Here is a 13661-nt window from a genome sequence, read left to right as displayed (position 1 = left end):
ATAGATACCTCAAGGAGGAATCTACTTTTGTTTTTGTTAGAGGACAACTCCATCACACCTAAGATCTGTCCTCTTAAGGTTCTTAGGTGCGGAAGTTTTCCGGACGCACTGGGCAATTAGTTATCATATGTCCCTTTCTACTGCAATATAGGCATAACCCCTCCCTTATCATATACTGTTTTATGGCCTCTGACAGTCTAGTGACCCCCAACTGCATGGGTTCGGACTGTACAGGGAGGTTAGACAAAACAGGTTTAGAGAATCGAGGTGCTAGGGACATAGCCGTATGTCTGGTCTTGCTTCTGGTGACTTCTCTGAGTCTTAACCTATTGTCAATATGCATGACAAACGTAATAAATTCGTTAAGACTCTTGGGTAATTCTTTAGCGGCTATCTCATCTAGTATAGTCTCTGAGAGACCCTTTATAAATGCTTAGATTAACCCATTGTTAGTCCAGTCTACCTGGAATTCAATAGCATAATCCGAGATAGACAGGTTACCTTGTCTTATGTGCATTAGGGCAGTGGAGGCGTCATCCTCTCTACCCAATGGCTCAAACGTGAGCTTGAATTCGGCAAGGAATTCCTGGTAATTATGAGCAATGCGCCGATTACTCTCCCACAACGGATTAGCCCATGCAAGGTCCTTGCCCTTTAATTGATTCATTAGATAACCAATTTTTGCTCTGTCTGTGGTGAACGACCCTGGTGAGGCCTAAAAATGGTACTCCACCTGATTAAAAAAAAAAACTGCATTCCTGGATATTGCCATCAAACTGTAGGGATGATGATAAGGAGATGCTAGGAGTCCTATTAACAGTGGGTGGAGGTACACCGGGTAGAGGTGCTATAGGAGGAGATGCTGCAGGCTGCAGATGCGCCGTTCTAGCGAGAAGCATACTGAAAGCCTGAGCGAATTGATCCATGCGGTGATCATTCTCCTCTAATTTCCTCTCGCAAGCAGCTATGTGCTGACACAGTTCTACAGGATCTGTGGCCATGTCGTAATGTCAGGATTACTGTTTGATCCAGAACGTAGAACTGTACAGCACGGATGACAAATAAGTAACGTATTACCGGTCCTATGAATGGCCGGATTTAACGTACAAAGAATAGTCAAAAATACTAGCCGAGGTCAGGGAACACAGAAAGGGATACAGCGATGAGGAAAGCCAGGAGTCAGGATACTAGAATATAGAGAAGTCAATAAACAAAGCCAAAGTCAAAAACCAGGTAGAAAACTATAAACAGGAACGCGCTCTCAGACAACCACAAGGGAAACCACGACAGGGCACTGAGCAGGATGAGATTTGGGCCTAAATACCCCTCCTCTAGATCTGATAGGCTGTAACCGGCCTTTGACCCCAAAGTCAGTTACCAGGTTTCATTTGCATAATTGCTGCTCAGCGTTAACCCTTCTGTGGATTAGGTTGCTGCTCGGCACAACTTTTCCTGTGTGGACATTAAATGTCATTAACCACGTTTTTATAAGTGGATGAATACATGACATATAAGGCTTGAATTAACTTTTTTTTTTCATACTGAAATTTTTCCAATTGTTTGTTGCCTTTGAGACTGTATGGTAGCCCATGAATCAGAATTACCCATTGTGACGAGACCAATCTCGCCACATTGCATTGGAGAAGCCTGGTTGCCTGCCTGCTGCCTTTTGTCTATGGACCGGCATTTAATACTTTATTTTCCTATGCAGAAAGGTCTATTCCTGTATTTCTGCTCTGGCGTTGGGTAGATTCTAGGATTTACTGAATTAACTCATTTAACCCCTTAAGGACCAAACTTCTGGAATAAAATGGAATCATGACATGTCACACATGTCATGTGTCTTTAAGGGGTTAAGCCAGATAGCTATGCCATGGAGCCTATTCGTGTAATAAAAGACTTTGGCTCCATGGCAATTGAACTGTATGTGTGTGGTCTGAGAGCCATTCAGTAATAATGTGCGCTCAGACCTAAGTTATCTGGGGATATGTCGCATGTCTGTATTTTATGTAATACATGTAACCTTGTGTATTTTACTGTCTTTTTACTGCCATGTGGCGTTTTGCCTCTGTCCTTGGAGATAATTGGATTACTTCCCATTTATCTCCAGGATAGAAGACTCTGTGGAACTGGTTTTGGGCAGAAAAGCCATGCTTCAATTGGTCACACAGGACTTCGATCTATCTTTTGAACCAATGGACCAATGTGGATGATTTTGGAGTATGTTGATTCTGAAAATGTATTATATGAATATGATGCATACTATTACAGTTATGAATAATGTGAAAAAACTATTTCTCTGCTTGTGATTATTACATTACCCATTGTGTAAGGTAATTGTATCACAGGCAGAGGGGAGGATTTTGTGTGGGAGTGTCTGAGTGTATTGTACATGTTTATTGGTTGTTTTCCAAAACCCTGTGGGTGGTACTAATGTGTATATAAGAACAATAAACCCACAGCTCTGTCTGATCAATGCTTGACCGTCAACACGGAGCTTTGTCTCGTTCTTGGGGGGATTTATTGTAAGCTGTTCCAGTTTGACTGCTAGGAGTGTAAACCTTTCGTATGGTTTTTCCTATTCGGCTGTTTACAGCATTCGTATGGTTCCGGTTCAGCTGTTTAAAGCATTCATATGCTTCTCCAGTTCGCTGGATTGGTGTTTACTGTAGCTGTGCCTGTGTCTCTGGAAGGGGAAGATATTCTAAATGGCAGTTTAACCCCTTTATGCCTGGGGGTGCCGTTACACCCATGATGGCATATCATTTGCAAAAGTAGACAACCCAAGGTATTGCAAACGGGGTATGTTCAGTCTTTTTTAGTAGTCACTTAGCCACAAACACTGGCCAAAATTAGTGTTCAAGTTCGTTTTTTGCATTTTTCACACACAAACAAATATGAACGCTAACTTTGGCCAGTGTTTGTGACTAAGTGGCTACTAAAAAAGACTGGACATAACCCTTTTTTAATACCTTGGGTTGTCTACTTTTGCAAATTGTATGTTATCATAGGGGTAATGTTCATTCCTGGGCTACCATGCGTCTCAAAGGCAACATAGCCAGTCTGGCAAATTTCAATGTGTATAAACTGAAAAATTCAATGTGTTGTATTTGCCCCTGTAACCTATACATAGGGGGTACTGTTTTAATCGTGAGACATATCTGAATACAAATATGTGTATGTTATTGCAGTAACAGCTAACATTATTATGGCATTCACAGTTAAAATTCCATGCAGAACTAAATCTTTTTTCTTAATTTATAAATTTTCTTTAATATTTTATTCATAGGAAATTATGTTAAATATATAAATATTTGATGTGACATGAAAGCCCTGTTTCCCCTGAACAAAATTATATATAATATATGTAGGTGCATTTAATATGAAATAAGTGAATTACGGCTGAACAGACATATAAACAAATTATTGATACGCTTTCCTGAAGAGTTTTCAATGATTTTTTTGAAGGAATGGAGAATGTGTGAAAGTATAACAGAGAAGGGTAAGGAGTTCCACAGAGAAGGTGCATCCCTGGAGAAGTCGTGAAGGCAAGCATCCGAGGTGGGCGTACGGACAAAGGATCGACGTAGATCTTCAGCAGAGCGCAGGGGTCTAGACGGGACATACTTGTGTATTAGGGAGGATAGGTAGGCTGGAGCAGCATTATATAGGGACTTGTTAGCAAGCACCAGAATCTTAAATTGAGCCCTATATCTTACTGGAAGCCAATGTAGGGACTGACTGAGTGGGGAGGCGTGGGAGGTGCAGGCAGACAGATGAGCCTCGCCGCCGCATTCATTATAGATTGCAACCGTGCAAGCTGGGAACAGGTAAGACCACTGAGAAGGGGATTGCAGTAGTCAAGGTGAGAGAGAACAATGGCATGGACCAAAAATAGTAATGCACTCCACCTTCCTTGATGTACTTGCCCGGTGCTCATCAGCAAACCGATACAGCCAAAAGTACAAGATAGCACTCCAGGGACTTCCAAGTCGAATGAATAAAACTTCATCAGGATGAAAAGTCTGTGACACAGACTGAAACGATGATTTTTATTTTGAGCTAATAAAAGCTAAGTTTTATTCATTCGACTTGGAAGTCCCTGGAGTGCTATCTTGTACTTTTGGATATATATATATATATATATATATATATATATATATATATATATATATATATATATATATATATATATATATATATATATATATATATATATATATATATATATAAAAAACAGATAAAATTCGTATCTTATAATACCTTTTTTATTGGACTAACAGAATTTTTTAGTGACAAGCTTTCGGGATAACCTCCCTTTCTCAAGTCTGAAGCATTTCTGAGCAAGACGACACATAGAATTCAAAGTTGAGTTGTGATATAGGGGTTAAAGCGACATGAGTGTAGATAAGACCCTATATCACAACTCAACTTTGAATTCTATGTCGTCTTGCTCAGAAATGCTTCAGACTTGAGAAAGGGAGGTTATCCCGAAAGCTTGTCACTAAAAAATTCTGTTAGTCCAATAAAAAAGGTATTACAAGATACGAATTTTATCTGTTTTTTACATCTACATCACTGGACTAATACGGCTACAATTTCTACTTGAACACTATATATATATATATATATATATATATATATATATATATATATATATGTTGGGTATAACATACATATATACATACATACATTTACTACAGGGCCGTTGAATGGTTCAATCTGATTGGTTGATGAACGTTCTAAGGTGTGCATTATTTTCAGGGAGACGCACGGCTAAAGTAGTTCCAGACAGGTCTTGACCGCATTACAGTTGCATAAGAAATTAATCCTACATACAAGAGCGTTTTAATGACAAAAACTTGACAAACGTCATAAAATACATCATCTGAACAATGTTTCAAGGTGTGGTAACTGTAGTATAAGCAGAATAATTGACTCAGGCCGTTGAATTATTAGAAAGCTTTGCGTCGTGACCGCATTACCACCTCAGGTGTGCATTCTTTTTCTGTCGTCAATTATTCCTTACATATATTCATTTTGGACATTGTTAATTCTTATTATTTCAACATTCCGGGGACTGCCTGACAACCCATTCAGTCCCACTACAGGCAGCTCCATGGACTCCTATTGTGGCCATGAGATTGCTCTGTCAGCATGCACTTAGTTATACATTTCGTTCATTGTAGTTTATCTAAAAACAGCTTGGAAATGTTGCAGTCCTCTTCTTGCAGCCTTTGTGAGGCCTCCCCTTCTTCATCAGCCCAGACATTCTATGGCTGTCCAATCAAATACTTTTCAATGTAGTTCAATGAGAAGTCTTTGCAAGGCAAAGCTTGCAAAAGTATGCTAAAGTGCTTTATGGGTGTAGATTGGTTCCTTATGTACAAAATAGATAAAACAAGCAAAATTAAGCTGTGCTACTAAGTGGTTAATTAGATAAATTCTAAGAAAATGCATATGCTTGTTATTTACCTCTAGAGAAGATCTTACTTGCATTTACTAATAAAATTCCATCTTGTCCCAAAATTTCTGCAGTCACCGTAGCTTCAGAATAATTTGTTCCAAACAAGTGAACAGCAAGAGAAGTATTAACACCAGGGAGAATAATATTAAGCGCTGTGATGTGATATGATGGCCTATAAAAACAAAAAAACAAAAAAAACATAAAATATATTGAATTATGATATAGTTAGCTTTCACTTCCCCATGAATAATTTCATACACAATTTCCAAAATGTGATATTTTAATGTGCAAATAATTTTTCATTGATGCATTTAATATACGTTGACAACTTATTTAAGTGACAAATGTTATCATAGATTATGAGATCTATTAATGATGGTAAACAAAGAATCAACCAAAAAAAAAAACCTTCTCCCACCCTAACTTGCTTTAGTGTGGTATAGTATAATCCAATTATATTTCTGGAGTCCTCTTGGATAAAATCTTCTAAAAGAAGATTTTATCAAACACTTTTGAGAAAGCCTGTGCTTTGGTAAAACGCATAAGGGGAATTTTTTATATGTTATGTAATAAAAAGAGTATACTTTTTATCTACTTTGGACCATCCTAATTGACTTTAGAAGATTTTATCCAAGAGGACTCCAGAAATATCCTTGGTGGGGATTATACCACATATGCTATTTGGATTGAGCAAAACCATTTTTGCTCTCCTTTTGTGAGTACCCCCCTTTTTTATGTTATTTTAATACTGCTTTACTATCAGTGAGCACTATTGGTTGTTTTTATATTCCTTTTATGCCACATCTGCATCGATGAGCTGCTACTACCCATGCCAGGACTACCATACAGTGCATCTGGATCCTGACATACTTCCTGGAAAATTGTTGCAAATAATTTTTGAGGCATTTAATATACGTTGACAATTATTTAAGTGACAAATGTTGTTATCATAGATTATGAGATCTATTAATAATGGTAAACAAAGAATCAACCCAAAAAAAACCTTCTCCCACCCTATCTTGCTTTTGTGTGGTATAGTATAATCCCCACCAATTATATTTCTGGAGTCCTCTTACTACCCACGCCAGGATTACCATACAGTGCATCTGGATCCTCACACACTTCCTGGAAAATTGTTGCTGCACCAGTATATCCACAAGTGAGGACCATACTGCCCAAGCGATACCATTTGGAGCTGATCAGAAGCTCCAAAAAACTGTAAGTGCATTTCTACATTTTCTTCACCAAGTATAAGTACCTACTACACTATATTGTGTCTCCTGCTCTTTTACATGCACTGAGCACTATCTGGATCAGAAGACACTTACTCAAAGTCGCTGCGACCCTCTTTCTTAATTTTGGATTATGTACAGTAGTGCTCAAAAGTTTGCATACCCTTGGAGACATGGTAATATATGTACAATTTTTAAAGTAAATATGAGTGAGCAGGCAAAACACTTTTTATTTTATTTCTTATCAGATTCATATTCAAATGTAGGTTATAACAGAATGGCAAAATCATTTAATAAAAAACAAAAAAAATGAAATGACCCCTGTTCAACAGTCTGCATTTCCTTAGTTGGTAATACTGTGTTTTGCCCCCTTTAGCATCAATGACAGTGTTCAGTCTTTTGTAATAGTTGTCTACAAGGCCTAGAATTCTTGCAGGTGGTATAGCTTCCTCCAGTCTTTGGTCATCTTGAATGAACCGCATGTTTGAGATCTCCCCAGAGTGGCTCGATGATATTAAGGTCTGGAGACTGTGACGGCTACTCCAGAACCTGTAACCACTGGAAGGTCAACTTGGCCTTGAGCTCAGAGTCATTGTCATGCTGGAAAGTCCAAGAGCGTCCCATGTGCAGCCTTCATGCAGAGAATGCAAATTGTCTGCCAGTATTTTCTGATAAGATGTTGCATTCATCTTGCCATCAATTTTCACAAGATTTCCTGTGCCTTTAGAGCTTACACACCCCATAAACATACTGAGCCACCACCATGCTTCTGTCACATCCTGCTCTGTTCTGTGGAGATGTCTGGCCTTGGCTTCTGGTATCCAGTACTCTTGTTACAATTCTTGTTTAGTTTTTCTTGGTTTTTTGGTTTTCTATTCTATGTCTGGTTTTCTTTATGCTGGGATTTCTGGGTTCATTCCTATAGTCCGTCCCTGGATTTCCCAGTCTCTTGGATTCATTTAAATGTTTGTTTTATTTGCCACACCCGTTTGTTTTCCAACATTCCTTTTGTTTAAGCCCGGACCTTCAGCAGTGTTTCAAGTCTCTGCCCTTTCTTGCAGGTAAGTGCTATATATTGTCTTCTTTGGTTGTTTTAGCATACATTAGGCAGTGTAGAACCTGCCAGATATGGGGTACATTGGCGTTGTTGGCAGGCTTATGCAATGTATGATCATATAGTGTGACTAAATCCCCATGATTTCCATATGTAGTACTTAGTTATTTCTCCTCTTGTTTTGCCTATGTTATCTTGTCTTGTTTTAGTTTGTATCCCCAGTCCATGTATAGTCCTGTCTAGTCATGCCCATGTTATGTTCATGTTTTCCTCATGTCTTTTGTATATGTTCTGGGTTTAGCTTACTATCCTTCTCTGGTTCTGGGTTCTACTAGTCGATTCTGTCTTGTTTTCATGTTTGGTGCCTATCTCTAGTCTTGCCTTGTTTCTAGTACTGGATACAATCTTGCTGCAGAGCCTCCCTATTCAGCTCCTGGGGGGTCTGCTTAATTTCCAAGCTCTTAGTTCCTGGTATCCGCATAAGCTTATTCAGGGTCTTGGTATGTGGCTGCACAAATGCTGGTGCTCAACACCAGGGGGTGTGCGGTTACCCTGCACCAGACCCTGCTAATCCACCTCCACATTGTGACTCCTACTCTGAACATCAGGCATACTGGGTCCCAGTCCACGCACCGCCGCCTGGACAGTGTCTGGGTCCCGGGCATCGGACCGCCACCCTGACAGCTTCAAAGTGAGGATGGTATTCTTTTCATTATAGGTCTTGTTCTTCCCTTTCCAAACATAGTGCTTATGGTTGTGACCATAAAACTCTATTTTGGTCTCATCACACTGAATTACAGTGTGCCAGAAGCTGAGGCATGTCAATGAGTTGTCGGACATATTGTAACTGGACTTTTTTGTGGCATTGGTGCAATAAAGGCTTCTTTCTGGGAACTCCACCATGCAATTCATTTGTGTTCAAGTATTGTCGTATTGTGCTCCTTGAAATAACCACACCGTCTTTTTCCAAAGCAGCCTGTATGTCTTTTGAGGTAAACCTGTATGTTTTTCTATGTATTCCAAAAAATGTTCTGGCAGTTGTGGCTGAAATCTTTTTTTTGGTATACCTGACCTTGGCTTGGTATCAAGAGATCCCAGAATTTTCCACTTCTTAATAAGTTATTGAATAGTGCTGACTGGCATTTTCAAGGCTTTGGATATTTTTTTGATATCCTTTACCATCTTTAAAAAATTCCATTCCCTTGTTACACAGGTCTTTTGACAGTTCTTTTCTGCTCCCCATCGCTCCCCATCGCTCAGCATCTTGTCTGCTCAGTGCATCCACGTAAGAGCTAACAAACTCATTGACTTTTTATACACACACTAATTGCAATTTAAAAAGCCACAAGTGTGGGAAATTAACCTTTAATTGCTATTTTAACCTGTGTGTGTGTGTATCACCTTGTGTGTCTGGCCAGACATTCAAGAGTATGTATACGTTTGATCAGGGCCATTTGGGTGCTATTATGATTTAAGCCCATAAGGATGGCGGGCATGCTATGCCATCCTTGGGGACCCGGCTCTAAACGCCTCCGGGCGGCATAGCACTTACCTGGTCGCCGGCTACCCTACACCGGCGATTGCGGTGTGGGGACTCACCTGGCATCCCAGGGAATCCCCCTGCTCCCGTTCCGGCCCCCCTGGGCCATGTGATCGGAGGTCCTTGCGAGGACCTCACGATCACATGGACAGCATAGCCATCCACAGCAGTGCCAGCAGGAGGAGTGCCTTTAATGATGGGTACTCCACCTGCTGCCTGTAAAATGTAAAATAAAAGATATTTAAAAACAGTTTAAAATAAAATATATACCGTATATACTCGAGTATAAGCCGAGTTTTTCAGCACATTTTTTGTGCTGAAAAACCCCAACTCGGCTTATACTCGAGTCATAGTCTGTATTATGGCAATTTACATTGCCATAATACAGACCGGGGGAGAGGGGGGCTGGCAGAGCTGTACTTACCTTTGCTGCAGCTCCTGTCAGCTCCCTCCTCCTCCGCGCCGTCCGTTCAGCACCTCGGTCAGCTCCCAGTGTAAGTCTCGCGAGAGCCGCGGCTCTCGCGAGACTTACACTGGGAGCTGACAGAGGGAGCTGCACAGACCGCGCGGAGGAGGAGGGAGCTGACAGGAGTTGCAGGAAAGGTAAGTACAGCTCTGCCAGCCCCCCTCCCCCCCCCCACTGTACTACCAATGACACTGGACCACCAGGGAAGGAGCCCCCCTCCCTGCCATGTATCAAGCAGGGAGGGGGGACGAAAAAAAAATATAATAAAAAAAAAAAAAATAATAATAAATAATAATACAAAAAAAAATAATAATTTAAAAAAATTTAAAAAAATTATTAAATAATAAATAATAATATATAAAAAAATAATAATGTAAAAAAATTTAAAAAAATAATAATTAATAATATATTAAATGCCCACCCCCACCAACACATACACAAACACACACACTCACACTTCATTCATATACACACACTGCACTCACACACACTGCATTCACACACACTGCATTCACACACACACTGCACTCACACACACACTGCACTCATACACACAGCACTCATACACACACACACTGCATTCATTATATACACACACTGGAAATAAATATTCAATTAATATATACGCACACACACTGCACTCATACGCACACACACTGCACTCATACGCACACACACTGCACTCATACACACACACACTGCACTCATACACGCACTGCACTCATACACGCACTGCACTCATACGCACACACTGCATTCATTATACACACACACTGTAAATAAATATTCAATTAATGTAATTTTTTTAGGATCTAATTTTATTTAGAAATTTACCAGTAGCTGCTGCATTTCCCACCCTAGTCTTATACTCGAGTCAATAAGTTTTCCCAGTTTTTTTGGGTAAAATTAGGGGCCTCGGCTTATATTCGGGTCGGCTTATACTCGAGTATATACGGTACTTAGATTATATATATATATATATATGAATGATCTAAGTGTGTGTGTGTGTATATATATATATATATATATATATATATATATATATATATATATATATATATATTTATGATCTAAGTATATATATATATATATATATATATATATATATATATATGTGTGTATATATATAAGTATATATATATACAAAATACAAAAAAAGTCTTGCACTCCTACCAATAAAGATTTTAACCTGGTGCTTGGTTGCACAATAGATATAAAGCCAAAAAAGACCAGCACTCTCAGGATTTTCAAATAAATAGAAAAATATTACTTTACTCCGTAGTCAACGTTTCAGCACCTCTTGTGTGCTTTCATCAGGACAGCATACAAAACATAAATGAAAATACATTGCTTAAATAAGAACATCAATTAGATTGGGACTCACCATTCAGGTCTGACGCCAGCTAATTAGTGATAGATTTCAGCCTCTAGTCGCAAAAAACGCCGGGAAACATCTCCTTCCGGCTATTACTTGCACTGTCACGTGATCCGAGTGACCACGTGACGTAACCGATCACTATGGAGATCGAGACGCTATTTGCGTCTAATGATCCGCCCTCCAGTTACTTCCTGGTAGATCGTGTGTCCCATCACTATGGGAACGTGCTGCGCATGCGCACTAGGTCTGCTATTCCGAAATCCGGATACATTCTCGTAATGAATACGAGTAGCTATCTGTCAAAGTGTTAGGCTTTAAACATAGACAAAGCTAGAGAAATATGTACAGAGAGGTGCATATGGACTTCTAGCTACCCCAATGGTACCAAGAGTTGGACATATTCTCCCGTGACAAAAAAATTATTTAAAGGTATAGTGGACTCAAAAATACTTCATACAGGTCTTCTATGAAACAGTGCTCAATGCTATTACTATGTGGTGAGCCATCCCAATAGGGATGGACAGAGCTATTAAAGGGCAATATCACCCACCATATTGTGGATTGTTGCCAAAGTGTCATAATCAGCAAGATAAAGTCAAGCCTGCTTTTTAAGCGTGTGTAACATCATGTGTGGTAAACATCCTGATGGATGTAATCTCTATATATACTGATATTAGTTACAAACATGCAACTTTACTAATATGTGTGTAAGTGCTAATTTACACATAAAGTGCATAGTGCTGCAATGTAGATAAGAATGCAAACGTGAACTATAAAGTGATTCAAACGTGAACTGAAAAAAAGTGCCCAAAGAAATACACTGCAGTGAGCAGCTGAAAAAGTTAACATTCCATCCTTCCTAAGAAGTTAAATAAGGGTAGTCCCAGACTCCCAAGCGAGAGGGTTAACCCCTCCCATGCGAATACCTATACTGAGACCAATGTAAAGAGTTATAATATGGCGACCAGACACCCAAATGGGGTTTCCCAATCCAAGAGATAAAGTGAGCATAATATTAAACATTAAATAATAATTAATGTGAATTAAAAAAAATCACATAAAAAAATGTTCCTCTATTTTTAATTCACATTAATTATTATTTAATGTTTAATATTATGCTCACTTTATCTCTTGGATCACTTTTTAGTTCACGTTTGCATTCTTATCTACATTGCAGCACTATGCACTTTATGTGTAAATTAGCACTTACACACATATTAGTAAAGTTGCATGTTTCTAACTAATATCAGTATATATAGAGATTACATCCATCAGGATGTTTACCACACATGATGTTACACACGCTTAAAAAGCAGGCTTGACTTTATCTTGCTGATTATGACACTTTGGCAACAATCCACAATATGGTGGGTGATATTGCCCTTTAATAGCTCTGTCCATCCCTATTGGGATGGCTCACCACATAGTAATAGCATTGAGCACTGTTTCATAGAAGACCTGTATGAAGTATTTTTGAGTCCACTATACCTTTAAATAATTTTTTTGTCACGGGAGAATATGTCCAACTCTTGGTACCATTGGGGTAGCTAGAAGTCCATATGCACCTCTCTGTACATATTTCTCTAGCTTTGTCTATGTTTAAAGCCTAACACTTTGACAGATAGCTACTCGTATTCATTACGAGAATGTATCCGGATTTCGGAATAGCAGACCTAGTGCGCATGCGCAGCACGTTCCCATAGTGATGGGACACACGATCTACCAGGAAGTAACTGGAGGGCGGATCATTAGACGCAAATAGCGTCTCGATCTCCATAGTGATCGGTTACGTCACGTGGTCACTCGGATCACGTGACAGTGCAAGTAATAGCCGGAAGGAGATGTTTCCCGGCGTTTTTTGCGACTAGAGGCTGAAATCTATCACTAATTAGCTGGCGTCAGACCTGAATGGTGAGTCCCAATCTAATTGATGTTCTTATTTAAGCAATGTATTTTCATTTATGTTTTGTATGCTGTCCTGATGAAAGCACACAAGAGGTGCTGAAACGTTGACTACGGAGTAAAGTAATATTTTTCTATTTATTTGAAAATCCTGAGAGTGCTGGTCTTTTTTGGCTTTATATATATATATACACTGTCTAAATGTACTTTAATATTTATAAACATATATATATATATATATATATATATATATATATATATATATATATATATATAATATATATATATAATCAAAATACATGTAGAATGATATTAATTAAGTATATATATAATTATATATGTATATATAATGTTAAAAAATAAAATAATAAAATTAATTAAAATATACTGTATATATAACTGTATTTTAAAATTTATACAGGGAGTGCAGAATTATTAGGCAAATGAGTATTTTGACCACATCATCCTCTTTATGCATGTTGTCTTACTCCAAGCTGTATAGGCTCGAAAGTCTACTACCAATTAAGCATATTAGGTGATGTGCATCTCTGTAATGAGAAGGGATGTGGTCTAATGACATCAACACCCTATATCAGGTGTGCATAATTATTAGGCAACTTCC

The 13661-nt window shown here is 38.7% G+C and overlaps 1 protein-coding gene across 1 annotated transcript in view; it reads right to left on the bottom strand.

Annotated features, from left to right (window-relative positions):
* The window catches only part of LOC134586245 (CD109 antigen-like), a 368983-nt gene that overhangs the window by 316784 nt on the left and 38538 nt on the right, over nucleotides 1–13661 (bottom strand). The window contains exon 2 of the mRNA XM_063441738.1: nucleotides 5476–5639. Within this exon, the coding sequence (XP_063297808.1) occupies nucleotides 5476–5639 (164 nt within the window). The remainder of the gene's footprint in view (nucleotides 1–5475; nucleotides 5640–13661) is intronic.

This window comes from Pelobates fuscus, chromosome 2 (genome assembly GCF_036172605.1).
Source record: "Pelobates fuscus isolate aPelFus1 chromosome 2, aPelFus1.pri, whole genome shotgun sequence".
Taxonomy (NCBI): domain Eukaryota; kingdom Metazoa; phylum Chordata; class Amphibia; order Anura; family Pelobatidae; genus Pelobates; species Pelobates fuscus.
This window is presented reverse-complemented; position numbering and strand designations above follow the sequence as displayed.